Source organism: Diabrotica undecimpunctata, chromosome 3 (assembly GCF_040954645.1).
Source record: "Diabrotica undecimpunctata isolate CICGRU chromosome 3, icDiaUnde3, whole genome shotgun sequence".
In the NCBI taxonomy this organism is placed as follows: domain Eukaryota; kingdom Metazoa; phylum Arthropoda; class Insecta; order Coleoptera; family Chrysomelidae; genus Diabrotica; species Diabrotica undecimpunctata.
In genome coordinates this window covers 43,297,653-43,321,751 of record NC_092805.1, presented here as the reverse complement: position 1 = coordinate 43,321,751, position 24,099 = coordinate 43,297,653, and the positions used below count along the sequence as shown (strand labels likewise).

Here is a 24,099-nt window from a genome sequence, read left to right as displayed (position 1 = left end):
TTGAAAAATACATTCTAAATATTATGTGACATTATTATCTTCATTCAACCTAAAGATTTGTGATAGAGACATTATCAAAATTTTACATCTTAAAAATCAATTTTCTTAGTTATGATTGCACGAAACTTAAAAAAACTTTATATTTCTGAACAGAGGACCAAAATTCCTTTCTAACAAGGTGCCATACGACCCCCTTTGTTGTTTAAAATTTTCGAGGGGGTGCTTATAATTTAAAGGGGGTGCTGGAAGGGGATAATATTTTCATACTGTTAATTGTCATTTTAAGAATAAAAATCGACCTGTTTCAGGTTTTTTCAGATAGTACATAATAACGCCAAAAATTAATTTATTCCATACATATGGACCGCATGGTATGGTATATATATATATATATACAGTGAAACTTGGATAATTCGAATCTCAAGGGACCGTTAAAAAAATTCGAATTATCCAAAAATTCGAATTAAAAATATATCCACAAAAAACAAAGATGCCTAAGAAAACATCTACAAATGATAAAAATCAACAATAGTTGACCATTTTTATCGCTTGCAGATGTTTTCGTTACAATTTTTGTCCGAATTTTGTCAACCGAAAAAAAATGGGCTAACAAAATTCGGTCAGAATACCAATTAAAGCATTTGCAAGCTATAACAAATGGTCAATTATTGTCGATTTTTATCATTTGCAGATTTTCTCATTGGTATTTTTGGCAAAATCTTGGCCGAAACAATCGGCAGATAAAAAATTCCCAGTGAGAACGCATCAGTAAAACAATAAAACATTTTGTCTCAAAAAATTTATTGAAAATAAGAATACATATTTGTTACAATTAATGAAAATAGACTAATTTTTTCCAAAGAAATCCGAAATTTTTAGCTGCTTTTTAGAATTTAACTTCTCGGTAATGACAAACGATTCTAAGATGTCCAGTGAACTAAAAATAGAGTGACTTACATCATTTTTACTTTCAAAGTACCGTTTAAGTTGCGTAATATGGTGTGTTGCTTCGGCCGCACTCGGAACATGTATTTCTCCCGCCACTGATGATGCGTCGTCTTCATCACTCTCTTGTTTTTCATCATTGTCCTTAATCACTTCAGCGATGATCTCTGTATTCCACGTTGACAAAATCTTCATAAGAGATGGCAGGATCAGAAATGATGTCCCCCCAGCAGTCAACTGAAAGCAGCTCTTCTGTTAAAGTGTCGTCTGTGTTCTCCTTTTTTATAAAACCAGCTCTTTTGAAACAGTGTTTGATCGTTTCAGGTGTTACTTGGTCCCAAGCTTTCTTACACATTCGAGATGCTTGTAGAATGTCTAACTTTATTTTAAGGGTGTCGCAATCTTCCATCAATATGTTTTCAACCAAAAAACGTCTGTAAAAATGTTTAAAATTTTTTATGACACCCTGGTCTATAGGCTGGAGAACTGAAGTCATGTTAGCAGGAAAAAAAATAACTTACATTTTCCATCAGTGGGATAGTGGTGTGTGCCGTACAATTGTCAATAAACAAAATAACTTTTCTTTTTTCTTTTATGAACTTTTTGTCTAATTTTTTCAGCCAGTTCTCGAAAAGATCACTAGTCATCCAAGCTCTTGCGCTGCTCACATATTCCACTGGTTTTGACTTGACGTTCTTAAAACAACGCGGATTAGCCGACTTGCCAATCATCAGTAGAGGCAGTCTTTCCGATCCGTCCATGTTTGCACCAATTAGGAGAGTTACTCTTTCTTTACTTAGTTTTCCTCCGTGACATTTTTCGTTTTTAAATGCTAGCGTTTTGTCAGGAGTGCATTTAAAAAAGAGACCCGTCTCGTCAACATTAAAGATATCTCTTTCATCTATACCCTGAATCATCTCTTCCAAATTTTTTTTCCACTGGTTAGCTTCTTGCTGATTAACGGTCCCACTTTCTCCACAAATGGTTTTGAAAGAAATTTTGTTGCGTTCTTTAAAGCCGTCGAGCCACCCTGTACTCGCCTTAAAATTATTTTTCCCCATTTCGATAGCAAATTGTTCAGCTTTGCTTCTTATAAGGGGACCACTCACGGGAATCTTCTTATCCCTAGCTTGTTTGAACCATTTTAACACACAACTGTCTAAATTTGGGTTTTCTGGCTCCCTTAACCTTTTTCTATCTTTACCGCACTCACTTTCACTGTTGAGCATTTTTTCTTTATTCTTCAAGTAGGTGGATAATGTGTTAGGAGGAATTCCAAAGTCCCTGGCAATCTCAGATTTTTTCTTCGTCCCCTTTTCTACTTCTCTAATTGCCGCTATTTTTTCCGATAACGTTAAAGTTTTGTATGTTTTCGTATTACCATGCGACGACATCTTTATTCAATACGAAGTGACTTGACGTGATTTACGGTGATTGCAATTGCAACGCCAACGCATCTCAACTGAAGGGGCGTGCCAGATGGGGTAGAATTTAGGTGACAGGTACGGGTACAATGTACAATGGCCTTGAATGCCTTGAAACAAGTGGCACGTTAGAACAGAAAAGAATACTACCTCTTTTAGCGAAAATTTCCACCATGAAATTGGCATTTTTAACTTGTTAGAAAAGTTAAAAGAATTATTATCCAAAATATAATTCGAATTATTCACGACTTTTTAACATTACTTATATAGGAAATGCTAGGGACCAGAATAAAAATTCGAATTATTTACGACTTTTTAACATTACTTATATAGGAAATGCTAGGGACCAGAATAAAAATTCGAATTATTCACGACTTTTTAACATTACTTATAGGAAATGCTAGGGACCAGAATAAAAATTCGAATTAAAGAAGATTTCGAATTAACGAAGTTCGAATTAAGCAGGTTTTAGTACATATATATATATATATATATATATATATATATATATATATATATATATATATATATATATATATATATATATATATATATATATATATATATATATATATATATATATATATATATATATATATATATATATATATATATATATATATATATATTAGAAGTGATTATTTCGACCAAAAAATAATTTATAAATACGTTCGAATTATCGGGTAAAGTGGTCTGTAATGAAAATCTTTCTTTTTTCTAAGATACTCAATATTTCGCTATTTATTTAATAGTTTCCTCAGGAGTAAAATAATTATAATATTAATATATTATTATTATAGTTCTAATTATATAAATATATATATATATATATATATATATATATATATATATATATATATATATATATGAAAAATAAGAAATATATACGAAAGAAAAATATTATGGAGAATACTGGGCTCAATCAGTGAAAGTAATCAGTAATACGTGTCTCAATTGAATTGATTATGAATCTTTTAACTATTCAACAACTTTTTTATTTAGCGCCAGTCGTGGCATATCGCGAATAATTGAAACCACGGACACGGGGACACTTCTGACGACTCTATATTACATTATTGTTTTTTATTTATATTTTGATCTTCATAATCATATAAGTAATTATTTGTAATTAGTGTAAACATTTTGGCATTAAAAATTAGTAAAAACAATATTTGTTATAGATGAGGAGAAAAACAAGAAATTCTTGGAAAAAGAAGACGGAGGTTAACGATCAAGTAGAAGTTACTACTAATGAAGTAAATAAAAATGAACAACAAGCAGTAGAAAAAAATAATGAGGATGATAAAATAGCAGGTAATATTGATAATAGTATAGTAGCTGATCCAATTAGTAATACAGATGTATCTGGTGAGGATAAAAATGAAAATAATGACAGGGAAGATGAGGATCAAGATCAAGAGAGCACACAAGGTAAGTCAACAGGTTTAAATCCTGATCAAACTTCGAATAATATTGATAATCAATCTGAAATTGAAAATGACAATGTACAGGGGTCTACCCCATCACCTAAAGCTAATGATGAAAGTGTACAAAAAAGTGATGAGAAAGTAACAAACGAAGATGATGCTGTAGCTACAAATGAGGCTGATACCGCTTCTGAGTCTGCACCTGCAAAAGAAAATGATCAACAAGAAGAAGCTTTTGAAAGTAGTTATGTTAGCAACCATCAAGAAAATGCTGATAGTAGTAATCATAAAGAGACTAAAGATAATGAGCGTTCACATACTCCTGAGCCCAAAGCGAGCAGTGAAAATGCATGCGATAAAAAGCGTATTGTATTGAAAAGATCACCTATTCACAGATCCCCTTCGCCCCTAGAAGACGGTGAGATAAAAGAACCTCAGGAGAAACCAAAAAAAATTACCTTGAAAAGAACCAGTGAACCCAACAGTAATTCCGATTTTATTAATAAGATTATTATCAACAGAAGACCATCAGGTGGATCCGATAAGTCCAAGAAAAGCGGACTGAATACAGAAGGAAGAACACATATAGTAATAGGTAAGTTATTTTTTGTATCAATATATATTAACATTATTGTATGGATTTCCGGGTTGAACTTTTAACTCCCTCTTTGCAGTCATAATCAGCACTTAATTTTTTCCATGTCCTCAGTCTTCTGAGGTCCCAGTTCTTTTCACTACTCGGTACTGCTTTCTCTGGCATTTGTACCGTTTTTAAATAAAACGAGCGGTTTTAATTTATATAAATATGTTTATTTATAAGTTTACAGCACGATTATATCTTATCAACTAATTTTAACTCATAAAAGATCTGCTTGCATGTTCGTAACACTGCTCCCCTCTTAGATCTGAGCGTCCCGATCAGCAACTCTATATGTAGGCTCAGGGTGGCGCAATCTACAGGACTCTCCAGCTGTGCATGAACCCCTCAGAAAGAAATAACAGTCTTCTGTCTTTGAAGGACACGATCTCTTCAGATTAATGCAACACAGTAATTCGTACGCCGGTTTCTCGGAAGATCACTTCAAGCATGCTTCTGACAATCTTCCAATCCAGATTTTCTAGTGCATGGCCTATCTTGCCCTGTCTGTATATGACATCCTGGTCACCATATACAGCAAAGATCGAGGACTATCTTCTAATCTCAGTACTTTTCCAACTTTAGGCTGCTGATTTTTTAACTCGTCCAAACGACCGAACTTCTTATAGAATACGGATGAGATTCCTTTAGTCATCTCAAGATCTTGGGCAACACATTGGGCTAGAGAGACGTTATGCGGAACTCTAAAAAGATCCTGCTGAACTTCTGTGGTCACGCCGAATCTAGCACTCTTTCTTTCTGATGGTCATATTTGATCTTGGATTCTTCGATTTTCCAATAAGTAGAGATCTTAATTTTAAGAATCCAGAAGAGTTGCTACACATCAAAAAAGTTCCTCGTTCTTTGCTTTTTTTGTATCCAAGCGCAGTTTGGTTAGATGCATTCTGAAATTGAGATCTGTTTCGTCACAATTGAGGATTTGGTCTGACGTGAGGCCATGCTCTAAAATTAGATCTCTCAATTTTAAATTAAACGGCTCAATTTCAGATGAATCGGCTGAAAGTTTTTCACCCGAAATGTTCAGTTGTCTGATGCCATACCTCTTCTTCCATCTGTCGAGCCAACCGTCACTCGCAGTAAAATTTTCCTCACTATACTTAAACCGTTTGTAAAACTCGACAACCTTAACTTTAAGTATGGGACCACAATTGGACTTCCCAAACCTCGAAGATTAGAAAACCATAAAAATAAGGAAAAAAATTAAGTAAAAATCCTTTATAAAAGGTATATATATTTATAAAGGATTTTTACTTAAATTTTTTGTGATACATGGTATACAGCCAGCTACAGGAATTTAGTTTCCTTGTGGATAAAAATAAGGCTTCAGAAATCTCTTCGTATTCTCCTTTCTTCATAGTTTTCCACAACAAATCACTTTCACCACTCACACTTTTATTAACCCGTTGTTCAATATCTTTTCGTTTACGTCTCCAATCTCCCACAGTCACTTCTTCAACACCTAAGTCAGCAGCAACCTTCTTTACTGACTCACCCGTATCCAAGCGTTTTATAGCACTTAATTTTGTTTCTAAAGAAACCACAACTCGTTTACGTTTTAAACTCATATTGCACTTAGTGGGACGAACCGAACAGCTAGCTGGGATGACTCAAACTGATGGGTGGTGGATAGGGGGGGGGGGTTGAGGCGGACTTTAGATGCATAGTGGCTAGAACAATAACACTGACCTACTGACTCATCTCTTCAGCATACCAACAGCCAGCGCACACGCTTTCAATTGATCTCGCTCTCCAAGCTAATTTATTACATAATTTGTTCATTTCAATTACTACCTCGGTTAATCCAGAGATTCGGTTAGTCGGGACTCGGATAATCGCGAATCTACTGTATTTATTTCTTGTCCAATCTACTTCGCCACTGTTTTCAATTGGGTATATACATCTCCGCTGCCTCATTTCCACGAGATTTGTATGTTTTTTATTTTTTTTTCTTTTAAATATTTCTTGATTAATTACGTACTTCTAATAAAAATACTTTTCAGCTCGACCAATGCAACCATCGAAACCAATAAAGCTAAACAGAAATGTTTTGTTATCGGGAGAGGAAGATGTTCCTGTCCCTCCCTCTAGATCTCCGCATATGTCATGGGGCAAGAGCGACTGGTTGGAAAATATTTCTGCTACATCATACAAAATAGATGTGGAGACGATCAAAATTGTTTGTCCTTCTGTACAGTTTTTGAGTGAATCTGAAGTAAAACTTGAAGACATTTGTAAAGAAGTAATCAAACCAGAAGTAGACGTAAAGAAGAAGACCGTGGAAAAAGAAGAAGAAAAGAGTGACGAAGAATCTGAAAAGGAAAAGTCTGAAGAAGTATGTCTTTAAGAAAAAATATTTATGAAATTTTCTAGAAATTTTTTTCTCATTCTCTATTCATTTCTCTATTCATTCATCCCAAATTTCTTTTTACTTTTATTTGTTTTTTATTAGGCATTCATAAAAGTTGTATTTTTTCACAGGAAGATTCTGCGGAGGAACAAAAGAAACCAGAAATTACCACCAATCCCAATATTATTGCTGTGAACAGGAAGATTAGCATTGTAGACGACACTGCTGCTAAATTACGACCACCGCCAAGCCCCGCTAAAAATCCACCTTCTGATATACTATATATCACCAATTTAGTGAGGCCTTTCACTGCAAAACAACTTCGGGAATTGTTGGAGAGGACTGGAAAGATAAAGGAAGACCGTTTTTGGACAGACAGGATCAAGTCAAAATGTTATGTTCAATATGAATGTCTTGAGTGAGTATATACATTCATTTTACACAATAAGTCAAAATTTTGAGAATGTGGTTGTAATATATCGACAAAATTAAAATTGTATAGGTAAAATAAAAAAAAATATTGATATTTTTAACCGCAATAACTGACTTAGTTAAGTACAAAATGAAAAATTTATAGACTATAAGACCATGGGAGATTTTTATAATATAAAACAATACTAAAATATGTAATAACAACTTTAGAAACTATGCCCGGTACATGTGAGTCACAGGTAAGATAAACATAGCAATCAGGGGGGGGGTTGGTGGGGAATATTTTTGGCCAAACATATTTGTACGGCATTTATAACTTATGTAGTTAATGACCTGCGACCTAATGCACCTAATTCTATGCAAAAATATTGGTACCAGAACCCCGAAAATTTTTTTATTTTCGGATAACTTTTTCCCCATTTTCGGCAACTTAACACAGTACGGCATTCATACACAAAGTTTCGAATCAGTATATTGGGTAACGCACCCAGTTGTTGGCTCTTTAAAGAAATGCCCCGAGAAAATATTTCACAAGAAAAGAATCACAATTTCGGGAACTTTTATTCTGGGCTGTGTGATGTCCTACCTTTCTTATCACACAACTGTTTTTAATAATAAAGTTAGTTTATTTAAACGAAATTCTACTTCTTCTACATACTTTATAAATAGGCAAAATGCCTGTTTTACTTCGGTTTTTAGCCTCAATTGACGTTGTCTGACCATCTTTTCCTCGGTCGTCCCAATGATCTTCTTCCATTTGGCGATTTGTCTCTTCCTATTCGTACTATTCTATTTTCTGTCATTGTTTTGATGTGTTGATTCCATTCCACTTTTCTTCTTTTGGTCCATGCGTTTATTTCCTCTATACCACATCTCGCTCGTATTTCCTCACTTCTTACTCTGTCTCTTAGAGTTTGGTTTGTTATTTTTCGTAAGACTTTCATCTCTGTTGTTTCCAGTAGTCTTTGTGTTTTCGCCGTATCTGCTCTTGTTTCCGCTGTGTACGTCATTATCGGTCTTATTGTTGATTTATATATCCTGGTTTTCGTTTCCGTTGTGAGGTATTTGTTTCTCCAGATTGTGTTGTTGAGACATCCTGCTGCTCTGTTTGCCATGTTCACTTGTTTTTGTACTTCTTCCACTTTTCCGTAGCTTGACAGTTTTATTCCCAAGTATTCAGTTTCCATCACTTGTTCTATTATTTTGTTATTTACGACTAGTTTACATCTTCTCGGTTCCGCTGATATCACTATCGCTTTAGTTTTCTCTGTTGAGATCTCCATGTTGTATATGAGCGCCGTATATTCGAATTCTTTAATTAATCTTTGTAGGTCATCTTCATTTTCGGCTGTTATTATGGCGTCGTTTGCGTAGCATATTATCCTTATTTCCTTTTCTCCCATTCTATATCCTCTCCTTTTTTTAACTTTCTTTATGATTTCTCCATTATCAGATTAAATATTAATGGGCTCAGCGAATCTCCTTGTCTAATGCCAGTTTCATATTTGATAGGTTGCGATAGTTTTCCTTTACATCTTACCATAGCTATGTTATCTTTATACAGGGTGGTCCTTAAGTAATTGTACAAACGAAAACCGTAAATTCTACACTTTAAAATATTACGGTTTAAGTCAACTTTTTTTAATAAAATGTTGATATTAAGAAAGATACAGGGTGTTAAAGTTAAAATTTAAAATTCTATTTTTCGCTATAACTTTCATGTTTGTAAAGATTTATGCATAAAAATTTACAACTGGGTACTTTTAAATATGAGAAATTATAATTTGATGCACACTTTGATGTAGCTGATAGAGGGCGCCACATATGCCACATATGTGGCATACATTTGCACTTAACTTTTTTGCTCTTTGAGTTACCTGTATCTATGATAAAAAATATTAAAGATACATTATTTTAACAAAAAAAAGGTATACTTGTTAATAACTTTAAAACTTAACAGTTTTAGGGATAATCGCATTTTAAAAATCAGCTGCATAATTCTGATTTAAGGTAATTACTCCAGTCAACGAAGGAAAAATAGACAAAAACATTAATAAATCTAAATTTTGGTATAAAATACCTTTAACTAAAGTTAATAGTTAACGAAATATTAAATAAAATAAATATATCAGCAGGAAAATTAATATGACAAAAACAGAATAATAGGATTTTACATCAAACATTTTACGTTTTATGTTAAATTAAAGTCATAATCAAAACATTTTGTTTACAAACCAAATTAAGAAATAGTTAAACTAAATAACATAACTTTTTGTCAAAGTAAGTGTTCGATATGTCCACCATTTTCTTTAATTCATTTTTCAATATATTACATAAAAGATCGTCTCATATTAAATAGCATCATTGGTTCTAAAGAAACTGCTGCAGTATTTATTTCTTCCCATAGTTGGTTGCGAATGTTTATGGGATTCTTATAGACACGTTGTTTTAATACGCCCCATACACCAAAATCAAGCGGATTAAATTCTGGGCTACGTGGTGGCTATAATGTATAATGGATGAATATATTCTTTTGGATACATATCCAAACCTTGTGGTATATTATGGAACTACATCTTATTTGTCGCACAGGTTAAATAATGTATTAAACTGTGATGTATCTGATTCATTGGTTACGTATATAAACACGGAATAACCTATCGATGACATTACTTATTTATATGATTACGTTACAGCTTACGAGTAACTATAATTACATCTCGAACAAATGGTCTATTATGATTAACTAACGAACTAATATTATGCTGAACTAAATTACCTATGTGTTTACTATATTTATAATATCGGTTATTAGGCCAACGATGATGTTTTTGTAAAAATGCTGAGTCTTTAAGGTTAGGTTGATAGCAAAAGTATTATGAAACAAGACACATATGTGTTATTCAATACTTGTGCTTTAGTTTCTAATTGTCAAATAATAAGTATTCTTTTGGAATTTTTTATAAATTAAATAATTATATCAATATCTCACTACATTGCCAAGGAATATGACTGCCACGATCAATCCAACGTTCAGAACAGTTATATTTAAGTATGTTCTCACTGCCTTCTCTATAGAATGTGGTGGTGTACCATCTTATATAAACCACATATTTTGGGTTTTCAGCATTTTACAATAGGGAAAAAGTAATACAACGCCAGTAGGTATAGAAACTTAAGAAGCGATAGAAAAAGGAAATTGTAAACATGATGACGGCCAACGTCTGAATACGGACACGGCACATAAAGAAGAAGATGAAGAATATTTTCTTCAATAAGACATTTAGCAGCCATAACAAAAATTTTGTAATATTACATTATCATCTTTGAGTTGTTGTAATAGGAATAAACTGTAAATTATGATTATCTACAGGTATTCAGTGCTTTACCGCACAAATATTACAACTAAGAATTATTATGCAGCTGACTTATAAAATGCGAATATCTCGAAAACGGTTAAATTTTGAGGTTACTAACAAGTATACCTTTACCTTGTAAAAATAATGTATCTTTAATATTTTTTAACACAAATAGAGCTAACTTAAAGAGCAAAAAAGTAAAACGCAAATCTATGCCACACATGTGGCATATGTGGCGCCCTCTATCAGTTACATTAAAGTTTGTATAAAATTATATTGTATTCTGCTTTAAAGCATCCAATTATAAATTTTTGTCCAAAAATATTTACAAACGTAAAAGTTATAGCGAAAAATAGAATTTTAAATTTCCACTTTAACACCCTGTATCTTTCTTAATATCAACATTTTATTAAAGCAAGTTGGCTTAAATCGTAATATTTTAAAGCGTAGAATTTACGGTTTTCATTTGTACAATTACTTAAGGACCACCCTGTATATATTCTCAATGGTTTTTACTAAATCAGTGATATTCCCTTTTCATATAATAAATGTATCGCGTCCCGAATTCTCACTGTATCAAACGCTTTCTTCAAATCTATCAGACACATATATGCTGGTTTGTTGTATTCCAGCGACTTTTCTTTTATTTGTCTTATTACAAAAACTGCATCCGTGCATGATCATCCTGTCCGAAATCCTTGCTGTTCCTCGAAATTGATTTAAATAAAAAAAAAAAAACAGAAAGTACTAGTTATTGGCACGTTGCCTGTAGTTATTGGCATTTACATGGCTGTAGTCATTGGCACCCGTGATTGGCACCTACCTGTAGTAATTGTCACACGTCTTGCTGCAGTTAATGGCATCACTTTCATAGTAATGGAATGAACCAATAAGAGCTCAAATCATTTTAATAAATGTTTTTACATTTATTAAATAAAAAAAAAAACTGTAATTTAAGCTGAAATGTTTTGAAATAAAAACCTTAACTGAATGAACAAAATTCCATTGAAACTTAAAATAAAAATCTTTATCCTATGAACAGAAAAGATAAGTAACTACGCATTACTTTGGAATACTTTGCATAAATAATGAGGTGTGTATAAATCTTTTTTCAGCAGGCATTTGTAATGGTACATTCTCATACAGTTCTGACACTTAATTCCAAAATTTGCTACTTTTGCATTTTTCGTACATATAAAACAATCCCTTATTACGAATGATATTATACTTAGAGAGGCGCATTGGGATTGTGCACACCCCCTCGTTGCTTAAATTACTTGGACTTGGAAAACTCCACTGGGTTGATATAATGGATTTTTTGGTCATCGGAGCTTCGTTTTCCGTCAAAAATGCTGTTAAGTTGCTGACGTGTTTTGGTTTTTCTGGCCTCTTTGTTACTTTGGTCATTTTGTTCATTTCACGCTTTTTCCTATTTTCTTCTTTCTTCATGAATTTTTTTCCACCCACTAGATGTTATCACGTATAGCATGTTTTCCGTTGTACGTTGAGACTTTCGCTCTGGTGTCAGTTGCCATAGCAAAGTGACGCGAAACCCGTGATCAGCAGCTTCCACGATAGAATCACAATTGTTTGGCGTGTTACATTCAATGTGGCACTCTCTTTCTTGACTTTTTTGCCTCCTAAATACGGTAGTTCTTGATTAATATTTAGATTTTCTGTTTTGTTGAAATTCTAAGTTTTCTAAAATCGTATTAAGTTGGTTGTCGTCCGACTTTGGTTTCGTTATAGTGTGGCTTACGATTTCAGATTACTCTTGGATAAGTACACTAAACTGCCCAAAACATTACCGAACCTCCTCCAAAAGCAACACGTACTCGTCGAACACAAGCAGCATATTGTTCCCCACGTCTTCTGTATGTTTTTATGCGACCATCTGAGCCATAAAGAACCACCCTGGATATCACTAAACAAAACATTTTTCCAATCTTCTATCGTCCAATGCTGTGGTCTCTAGCAAACTGTAGTCGGCGTTGTCGATGTGCTGCTTAGACCAAATTCCCTCAACCTTCTTCTCACGGTAGAAGTGCTTAAAGTCCACCCGTGAGCATTTTGAAAACGGTTTTGGATTGATCTAGCCGTAAAGAACCGATTTTGCAAAGAAGTGCATTGTAAAGAACGATCTTCTCTGGCCGTCGTGATTCTTCTCGGGCTTGATCTGACTCCAACGACTAACTCTAAGCTGTCTGGTCACTTCTCTTTGACTCATTCCGTTATTAATCAAAGTAGCAATTTGAACAGATCTAACAAATCCCTCAGCCATAGTTTTAAATTTAAAAATTGCACAACGCTAGTGAAACGTTTTTGAAAAACAGAATAGCCATATTCCAAGAAAAATAACGTACAAACAACACGTGCATTATCCGAAGTCGTAAAACTGATATCAATTCTGCAAACTTATTACCCTTAATTGACCTGTCGGCACCGTTTGTCGGTGCCTAAAAGACACTAAAAGTGTTTCTGCATTGTGGGAATTTGCTCACTTGTTCTATTATCTGACCCTCCAGCTCCAATTTACATCTTAGTAAATTTGCTGTTGTAACCATGCATTTTGTCTTTTTTGGGGAAATTAACATGTTAAATTTTCTGGCGGTTATATTAAATTGATGCAGCATACGTTGTAAATTATCTTCACTTTAAGAGAGTAGTATTGCATCGTCTGCATAGCAGATTAGTTGTTATAAGTTGTTTTTCTCCCATTTGGTATTCTTTTTTAGTTCTTACTTTTTTTATTATTTCATCCACAATAAGGTTGAACAATAGAGGACTCAGGGAATCTCCCTGTCTTATCCCATTGCCATCTTCAATAGAGTCGGTTAACTAATGACTAAAATATGAGTACTTTAATAAATAACAAATTCCTTAATACTTACAAGAATATCTTGTCTCCACAAGAATGTCTTATATGTGATTCCTCGTATGATTCTAAGATCTCTATTCTTGAATTTGAATCACTATCTTTATCTTCAGAAAGGCTTTCTTCGGATGAACCAGTATTAACAACAAATTGTAAGTGGTCCAGCGTAGTGTCTAGCAAATGTTCTGGTTTGAGTGTTTTTATATTTTTGTATGTGTTTACATAATATTAGTCCACTCTTCTATTAACAATTCTGAAAATTTTGGTTTTGCTACATTTTCATTTATAGTAACTGTTGTATTACGAGTTGCCACTCTACCTTTTACCAAAGCCCATATTTTTTCAATCGGGTTTAACTCCGGATGATAGGGAGGAAAGCGAAATACTTTATGTCCATGTTGTTCAAGCTCATAATCTAATACATAAACAGGTGGAAAACGTGGTTTATGGACTGATATAATTTTATATAACTCCGGTTTGGTTAGTGTTTGTTGAAAAGGAAGACTTTTTTCCTGTAACCACTTTACCATAATATCCCTATGGCTAGCAGACGTCACATTTTTTCCATTAGCACATTATCAACCATCAGGATCGCATTTTTGGGTTAGTTAGGTAAGAGCTGACTTCTGGTCCACTTCATAAAATTAAGGTGGTTCATATCGTCATGATAGTCGCCACTCTTGAATCCTGAAAGTATAAATGTCATAAAATTATCGCACAAATTATTTTAGAGGACTTTTCAGCGAATTCAAATAATCATTGTGTATTATTATTTTTACTAAATGTTGCTTTATCAAAAACTTTTTGCCGAACGACCTTTGCCCCGTTATTAGTTTTGTAGACAGTCGCTTTTTACGAAATTTTTTTAAACAATAGAATTTGATTTAATATGAAACTTTAAAAGTAATTATTACTTACATTACTGTTATTGTTATTAAGATTTACTTTTTAATTATACACATGCACCTGATTTAAAAATTAACATAGGGTTAGGTACAAATCCAGTCTCTCCTCCAGCATGAACAATAATCAGCATTTTGCTCTTAGAAAACGGTTTTTCTAAAGCTTTTCCACTTTGATCTGCCCAGTGGTACGGGGGAGTATGGCTGCTGTGTACATATATGTTTCGTCGGTATAAATTATGGTTCTACCCTCAGATTGAAATTAAATTAGCCGCTTTAAATATTCTATTCGTTTTAAACAAATATCGTAACTTTCCATTAGAACACTCCTATTGTCTTCGTTTTTTCGCCACCTCCAATTTGTTAGAGATTATTTGAAGAGTATTCGTTCAAAAGTATGATGGTTTAATTTTGTTCCTATCTTTTTAGGAGCCATTATGTTAAAAATGACTATTATTAATAACTGAACTAAACACACTATAGATACACTAAATGACTTAATAATACACTGATTACTTCTACCAATATACTAAGCACTAATCTAAAAAAAAATGAATAAAATATCCAACAAGATCAAGTCAAACACTCTCTGCGATACGTACTTCTTAAACTAAGACACTGGAAGCAGCACACTGTTCGTTTCCATGGTAACACTAGGCAACACGATTCATTGTGCATAGTAGAGGTATGAGTTATAGAGTCATATTCCAAAACTTAAGTTCGTTGCGTTTTCCTAGTACCGTTCCGCAACTGTTGTGATGTTGAAACCAGCTTACTCGGACCAGCGTGAGGATAGAAATTACCCTTTTTACATTTTCTCCGCAAATAAAACTTAATACATTTTTAACGAATACGTTTTTATTTCTGTTTTACCTACATTCTAATACATACAAACTATTGAGTCAGGTTAGACCTGATTGTCTCAACAGATCTAAATATAGTCGTCCTCATCGAACGTAAATGTTCAATTTATATCTATTTCAGGTTCAGAGTTTGGCAGGTATTTTTTGCTAACGTTTGCTTATGTAAACTGTGTGTTGTTCTAGTAAGTGGATTAATAAACAATTTACGCAAATAATTATTTCGATAAGAGAATTATGTAAGATTCCTTGTTCCCGGTAAAGGAGGGAGTCGTGCATACTTCACACTGTTACATCTTTCAATTTTTGTACATTCCATTTTGTAGTAGACTTTTTCTTCTTTGTTGGCGTTTGACATTCAACCCCCTTAAGTTCAGATAACTAAGAAGTGATTTGAATCTATGTTGACGCCTCATATAATTTCTTCTAATCATTACGCCTGTATCGTGTTGTGAAACTATTAATATGTGATTAATCTGACTTGTTTTACTTTCGTCAGGGGAGGTCCAGCTTACCGTGTGTGCCCCTTATTACGATGCAAATTCTGGAGAATTAATTTTATTATAATTTTAGGGAAGCCGAAACTACAAGGAATGCTCTTCACGGAGTGCATTGGCCTATTGGCAATGGAAAACAGCTCAGTATTGATTATGCTACTGAGGAAGAAATGGAAAAAGCGAAAAATCCTATACCAACACCTATAGCGCTTCCTGTAAAATCACCTGAGAAGGAAAATAGGGTATGTATGAAGAAAATACTAAGGTTAAGTTCCCATTTGAATGTCGACGAGTAAAGACCTATTCATATCGTTGTAGAGATTTAAGTTTTGGCTAGTTTCGACTATCAGCCGAAACAGTTAATATAACTAAAAAAGTGATTCATTATTATTAACGCTTTGACTAAAAATTTTTGTTTCCACAGACAAAAATTATTTTTTTTGGTAATATATTGGTAAAATATGATACTTAACAGCCTCCAACTTTTTTTTTTTAAATTTGCCCCCCTAGTATATCAAAAAAATAATTTCTACAATTGTAGACATCGGTAGTCAGTGAAATAAATTATGTTATTTATTAAAAAATGGAAATAAAGTAAAAATTTGAATAATATGTAAGTGTAAGTAACGTAAAATGTAAGTATTTATTTTTCATGGGAATTCACAAAACAGTTGCGATCTTTTTGAAGGCACAAATGAACATTAAATTTAATACCATCTGGACTTGTCCTTCAGGCAACATTCTTGCATCGTCTAGGAAGGGACACCCCAGTGTGCTCTGGTGTATGGTTTACATTGTCTATCTGTATCTGTAGAGTAGGGAGGGCGAGTTAAGTTCCACAGCACTTAAGCCACAATTGACAGTTGGTGAGTTGAAGGGTGGACATTAACAGCAGCAACTATAAAGAAGTTAGCGGCTCTAGAAATGTGGCTATATCGACGCATACTGAGAATACCTTGGACAGACAGAGTGACCAACACAGAGGTATTAAGACGAATGGGTAAAGAGGTGGAATTGTTAACAACTGTTAAAGGAGGAAAGCGTCATACCTGGGTCATGTGCTCCGTAATGGTAAGTACAGTCTGCTACAGCTTATCGTGGAAGGCAAGATTGAAGGTAGAAGAGGTTTGGGCAGAAAGAAGAAATCCTGGCTGAGAAACTTGAGAGAATGGTTTCAAATACCAGAAGCTGCGAACATAATACATGCGGCACAAAACAAAGAAACCTATCGTTTGATGGTCGCCAACCTTTGGTAGAAGCCAGCACATAAAGAAGAAGAAGAAGACAAGTCACCAGGGGACATCTCCCTTATGTGGGCAGGTGTGGGCCAGGGCTCGCCGAACGCGTACTCTCGTATTAACGATAACTCCGAGCATTCACATAGGACATGCTCTACAGATTCGTCTTCTCGGACGCTTCCGTCATAGAGATGTATCAATTAGCCCCAGCTTGTGGAGGTGTTTGCTTAGTTGACAATGACCAGTTAAAAAAGCAACTGTTAAGCGTAGGTTTTTCCTGGTCATTCCCAAGTACTTCTTTGAAGCGGACTTTTCAAGGTTACTTGGACAACCTGGTTACCCTGGCAAGTCTACATCCTTGCCCTTCTTTCCATTTTCCAATTGCTCAGCTTCAAGAGGCTATACTTCAGTCCTAGTTCGACTTAATTGAACAGGAATTTTGCTTTTGAAGGCCTCTCCACTTTATTTCTAAAAATGTCATTGCCCTGCTTGATGAGCACCTCCCCTACCCCTTCTGAAGTGCAATAAATAATTCTAGTGGTTTTTTCATTAGGCGACCAAGTATTTGGCAATATTTTCTGTACTCTGACCAAGAATTTATGATTGCCATATCCACCGTATGAAATATTCTGTGTCCATTTTTTGGAGCGAATGTTTGTTCGGTATAATAGTTTTGTTCGCGGAGACAGTCCCTGACTGGTTTCTGACCGATTCGTATGCGCAGTTCTGCTTTCAAGCGTTCGCGGTGTTAAAAATCCAGGACTTTGACAAAGAGTTCGATGTTCGCGGAGTGTTTCTAACGGGTTCATTATCAGTCCATTTGGTTCATGGATTAGAGTGCGGATTTTTAGTTAGCGCAAGCGCTAAAGAAATTGTAAATTGTCAGATATTTTGTTTATTTTTTTTTGGTCAATCGTTAATACTAACTAACCTATTATTTACTTAGTTGAGTCGTGGCAATAGAATCTTTATGTTCTACATCATTAAATAAATATAACTAAAACTTTCATCTTTTTAGCGATATAAATAAATAAGATTAAAAAGCAAGTATTTGGTATACAAATATGGAACTAAAAACAGACACCTATTTATCGGTATTAAGGAATTATTTTTATTCAGATGAGTGATCATTTTACATCCAGCAATTATGATTTAGAGGAAATTCTGGACGTTCAGGGTCATTGATATAAATTTCTTACTACACTAATACCCTATTTTTTACTTAAGTACACATATTGGCAATATCGTCTTTAAAATAAAATTTTGTCAAACATCTGTGTTCCTCCTTGTACATATAAACAAAACAACGTTTTGTGTTGATGTTTTGGGGTTAGAAACAGCCAGAAACGTCCGGAAATCGTTCGCGCAGAATTGACTGTTACAAACTAGTAATAATCGCGCCAGCGCACAACATTAATCCCGAATCGGTCCGAAATTTATCCAAAACTAGTCGGGGACTATCTCCGCAAACAAAACTAATGATATATGGGTATCAGTTTTGTCGACTCCGCCTATTGAAGTATTGTATTCACTATTTGAGGTAGGTTCACTTGAATTCGTTCTTTTGTAGTTTTAAAATCCACAAGGAAACTAAGTTCCTGTAGTTGGCTGTATACCATATAATAAAAAATTTTCCAATAAAATCCTTTATAAAAAAATATATATAAAAAAACCCCGTCGGGCTATGTTAAAAAGACAAAACGTTTTCGGAATAAGTATTCCATCATCAGTGTCAATATATTACATGAATGTAGCCACTAAATATGAGGGTAAAAACCCTTTAAAAATTAATATGTGAAGTTTAGTTTACATTATGTCGTGTTTACAAATAGGATGGTAAAGTTACCGTTGGATTGGTAACATGGCGACATATGACTCTACATTAAGTTGCAAGTCCTGAGACGGTATGTCTACGAGGACTTTATTAAAGCAACTCATAATTGCAAATCAATCAATTGCAAATTGCAACGCAAAATCCGAGAGTTGCTTTAATAAAGTCCTCGTCGACATACCGTCTCAGGACTTGCAACTTAATGTAGAGTCATATGTCGCCATGTTACCAATCCAACGGTAACTTTACCATCCTATTTGTAAACACGACATAATGTAAACTAAACTTCACATATTAATTTTTAAAGGGTTTTTACCCTCATACTTAGTGGCTACATTCATGTAATATATTGACACTGATGATGGAATACTTATTCCGAAAACGTTTTGTCTTTTTAACATAGCCCGACGGGGGTTTTTTATATACCTTTTTATAAAGGATTTTATTGGAAAATTTTTGTAGTTTTATCCCATTTTACGTTGTATTGGTCTCCTATTCCTGCATAGTTTGAAACCAATGCTACTGGCGTATTATCAAGAAAGTTGACCAAAACAGTTCCACTGCTTCTTTCGGAATTCTTATGGAATTCCAATGAGTAATCATGGTAGATTTTCAGAATAAGGGTAGAACAATAACTGGGACGATAACGAGAAAAAAATATGGAGAGAAGACGTGGAAAGTTGTCCAAATGTATTTTGTTTTTGTAGGACAATGCCTCTGCACACAAATCTTATGATGGCATGCAAATAATTAGCGATTTAGGGTTCGAAGTCTAGGAGTTACAGATAATTTGTATCGTTTTGAGGCGTTTGTAGTAAACCTATATATATATATTTAGGGATTCTACAGTATTCACTGCCTTCCCTCGCTCAACCGATTCCATCTCTCTCTGTTGTTCCATTCTCCATCGTTTAGTCCTCTCTTACTCATGGCGTCGTCTACTTCGTTCCTCCAGGATTTTCGGGGTCGTCCTCTTTTCCTCCTTCCTATGGGGCTCCATTCGGTTATTCTTTTTATCCATCTGCTGTCGCTGGCTCTTCTTACATGTCCATACCACTTTAGTCTTTTTTGTTCTATATATGTTAGTATGTCTGTTTCTATTGATGTTCTTTGCTTTATTTCGTCATTACTTCTCCTATCCATTCTTGTTACTCTGCAGCATCTTCGCAGGCATTCCATCTCTGTTGCTATTATCTTACTGCTGTTTTTCTTGTTTATGATCCAATTTTCGGCCCCATATGTCATAATACTTCGCACTAATGTTTTATAAATCTGCGTTTTTGTCTTCATATTTAGGTGTCTATCCCACCATACTGAGTTAAGTTGTCGGATTGCTGTTCTTGTTTGTCCTAATCTTTGTGTAATTTCTTCCTCTGTTGTTGCCTTTTTCGTGATTATAAACCCCAGGTATTTGAATTTATCCTTTCCTTTGATTGTTACGTTGTCATCAATCTGTAGATCTTCTATGTCTTCTTCACTTGTAGATAGGTACTCTGTTTTCGCGAGGTTAATATCTAGGCCAGCCTAGTAAACCTGTATACCCAATTAAGAAGAGAGTATAATTTCGTTTGCTTCTATAGTAGGCTAAGAATTTTTCAATGCATTGTCATGAGTGGAAAAGTTAAGAATAAGTAGATTAATTTTAACTAAAGGTTAAAAGAACTTGATTTCATCAGAAAATCCATTCGCAATAATATGTTTTTTCATGTATTAACACTGTTAAAAAAAGATTTTTCATTCGGTAAACAGATGTGTGAAAGTCGATCTTCTACAGGATCTTGTAATAATGTATATGTATATTAAAAATTGAGAGGAAATGTGACCTTTATAGTAGATATTTTAATAGGCTTAATTATACTCGTATTTGCTTAAAAAATACGTTTTTTGCAGGAACCAGAAGTAGACATTAGACGAAGAGATCGTGAAAGGGATAGGGATCAAGAAAAGGAGGAAAGGAGAAAGGATCATTCAGAGAGGGAAAGGAGTAAGAAGGAAGAACACCGTAGACAGCATTCAAGAAGTAAAAGTAGAGAAAGGGTTAGGAAACATAGTCGGAGGTCTTACACTCCAGAAAGTAAGCAATTTTGTAGAATTTAGAAGACTTTTTTCGGAAATATCCACAATTTTAGTTAGAGAAATCGTTCACCAAATACAAATTAATATTACAAAAAAAAACAATTATTTCCACCATTAATGTCGAAGCGTGTAACGAAATATTTTGCCTACCATAGGGTAAGATTTTGGGGGTACAAGATTGGGGAATAGAAACTATGGGGGTGGAGATAGGGTAAGCAAAATAAACGCTACTTGTGCGAACAGCACTCAGGGTTTGTTAGGAGAGCTGGGGTCGTGGATAAGTAAAAAATATAAGGGTGGAGGCGCTAACGGTCGTATGCCGAAAGGCCAGGTAGACCGGGGTCCTGCCAAAATTTATTTTGGAGGGCACAAAGGATAGCAATGTATGGGCCTGGAATAGACGATACTGTGTGAGTATCAAAAAAAAAATCTTTTTTTTAAACGAGTTTTTCTCGGAATAATATTTTTCAAGTACTACAAGGAACTACTTGACTGATCCTTCTCAAATTTTGCAGACTTCTTTTAACAAACTTTTTTCGAAAATTAAAAAAAAATCGTCTTTTTTTACTGCTAAAATTTGAAAAAAACTATAAAATAAACAATATCTCGACGTTGCGACCTAGGAAAACTTATAAATTAACGAAATCTTTTTCGTTTTTTAACAGATGATCTGGTTATAAGTTACGGTAAACACTGCAAAGTAACTTTTTTTTTTCATCTTAAAAATTAGCCGATATTTTCTTAATTTTTAATATTGTTATACTAAAATTTCAGATAATACTCTTGAAATGTTTTATTATAATGTACTGTTATAAATAAATTTTATTAAACAATTAAAAAAAAAATCTTAAAAATATGTTTAAAATATTGAAAATAAACCCTACCCCCTTTAATAAAGACATATATTGCGAGAGAAAACCGACAATTTACCAGCTGTCTATCTTTTGATGGAATTCCATGTTAAATAGCAAATTATGTTCTTTACCGTACTCTTTACAAAAATGCTTGTACTCTTTACAAAACCTATGTAGAGCATACGTAGCATAGAACTTTTAATCCGTTTATTTTAAAATACCGTGTCAGTCGTACATATGTTGTAAACAATTATAAAAATATAATTCGAAAATTCAAAAAAATTGAAGAATCAACCATGTATTACTAACTTATTTTGCTATATTTTGCAGTTGACAACAAAAAGAAGCACAAGAAACCGGAAGAACCGGTACCACAAAAATTAATGGACGACCTCTTTTTGAAAACTAAGACTACACCGAGCATATACTGGCAACCCCTTTCGCCGCAAGAGGTAAATATAATATAATATTTTTTAAAATGTATACCTGATACAAGTTTGATATTTAAAACTTATTACCCTTTCGTTTGTTTGTAGATTGCAACTAAGCAACAACAAAGAATGGTGCGTATGGAGGAGCACAAGCGAAGAATTGAGGAAAACCGAGGGCGTTTTCGAGATAGAGAAAGAGACAGACGTGGCACCTTCAGACGGCGCTGACGTTTGCCTTACTTTTTTAGATATTTCAGGAATTGATTTACGATTTTTGGTGTGAAAGATAAAACCGTATGCATGTTGTATTTAATTCCTTTCCTAGATTTAGAAATTATTTTTAAACAATTTTTTCCTCGTCCTTGTGAGAATGTGGTGTGTATGATTTCAGTAATACTGATTGTTATAGGGCTCCAGATTATCTCCGTCGTGACGAAAGGACCCCCGTTGGAAAGTTCTTCAACGAAGGAGTCAGTTTTTTTGTTACAGTTTTGAAGAAGAAGCTTAAAATGTTTTATTTCATTCAAGAGGTTTACTTTTTCTGATATACCAACAGTATAACCAACAACAACTTAGTTCAACACTTGTGAGATGTACATGTTTAATGTACTTTTATATAGGAAAAAAGAATTATTAAAATTAAATTTTAGAAAGACTTAAATTGTTTTCTTTCATGTCATACAGCCTCAACTTATTAAAACACTCTCTGATAGGTCCCATAAAGAAACTTGTTTTTATTTATAACATTGTTTCTGTTAAAGTTTACAATTACAGTTAAAGGAAAGTACAATGGTTAATTTCTTTAGTTATTGACGTTAATACCCTCATCGATCAAAGTTTTTATTCGTCGTTACCGAAACAATTGAGGTGTTCCATACTTAAAACTCACTCTGTACATCGTCTGTGGAAACTTCAATTTTCTCAGTGTTTTTTTGTATTCTCGACAGATGGCAGCATTATGCATAGAACAAGACTTTCAAACATAACCTAAAAGGCCACATAAATGGTATATCTAATATTTTTCTCAAAAAGATAGGAAAGAGTAAACTCCGTAACCAACAGAACTTATCATCTCAATGCCATTCGCTACAACCCATTCATAACAACCGTAGACATCTTGTTTGTGTTAAGCCAATTTAAGTATCCCTCATTCAAAAGGAAATAAACTGTTTTTTGGTCTTAAAGTGAGTTTTTTAAATGTTAATTTAAAAGTGGACCGAAAATTCTTGTGCAATACTCTTGCTTGTTATTAACTTACCAAAACTCTTGAAGAGACTGTAAACTCTTCCCAAAGCAAGCGGTGAAATATCCTCCAAAAATAAAACCAATAAAGAAACAACTCATGTTGAAAATTCTATAAAACTACTTCCAGCAGTACCATGCCATTACAAGAGTACTCATGTGGACACATTTTTCTTCTTAGGGTGCCTGTCCGTTTCGAACGTTTTCGATCATTCTGGCTATGATGACTTTATTGGTTGCTATACGGAATAGCTGGGTTGAGGTCTTTCTATACCATGCTCTCAAGTTAGCAAGCCGGGATATTCTTCGTACTGGGGCCCTTTTTCCTTTAATTTTACCTTGCAAAACGCATTGGAGTAGCTCGGATCTGCCTTGATTTCTCATATGTCCCAAGTACTGCAGCTTACGGCCCTTTACGATGTTGACCAAATCCGCGGTTGTGTTCATCCTCCGCAGTACTTCTTCATTGGTGACTTTGTCTGTCAATGGTATCTTCAGGATCCTTCTGTATAACCATAGCTCAAAAGCCTGAAGTTTTGATAGAGTTTCCGCCTTCAATATCCACGTTTCTACTCCGTACAGAAGTACTGAGTATACGTAACATTTAAGGAGCCTTATTTTTGTTTCTAGGGTGAGGTCATGGCTCTTGAACACAGAGGACAATGGGCAGATTTTAACTCTTATTAAAATAAAAATATTTA

The 24,099-nt window shown here is 34.0% G+C and overlaps 1 protein-coding gene across 2 annotated transcripts in view; it reads left to right on the top strand.

Moving 5' to 3' along the window:
• Positions 1 to 22,811, top strand: part of Acn (apoptotic chromatin condensation inducer acinus) — a 35,726-nt gene extending 12,915 nt beyond the window's left edge. Inside the window, exons 1-8 of one of the 2 annotated variants that reach the window (XM_072525811.1) lie at positions 3,661 to 3,800; positions 3,881 to 4,391; positions 6,455 to 6,786; positions 6,933 to 7,219; positions 15,803 to 15,968; positions 20,686 to 20,869; positions 22,056 to 22,177; positions 22,262 to 22,811. In XM_072525811.1, the coding sequence (XP_072381912.1) occupies positions 3,729 to 3,800; positions 3,881 to 4,391; positions 6,455 to 6,786; positions 6,933 to 7,219; positions 15,803 to 15,968; positions 20,686 to 20,869; positions 22,056 to 22,177; positions 22,262 to 22,384 (1,797 nt within the window). In that variant the 5' untranslated portion in view covers positions 3,661 to 3,728 and the 3' untranslated portion in view covers positions 22,385 to 22,811. Of the gene's footprint in view, positions 1 to 3,550; positions 4,392 to 6,454; positions 6,787 to 6,932; positions 7,220 to 15,802; positions 15,969 to 20,685; positions 20,870 to 22,055; positions 22,178 to 22,261 lie in introns of those variants that run through there. The other variant, XM_072525809.1, reaches the window with a different exon arrangement.
• Positions 22,812 to 24,099: the final 1,288 nt, after the last annotated feature.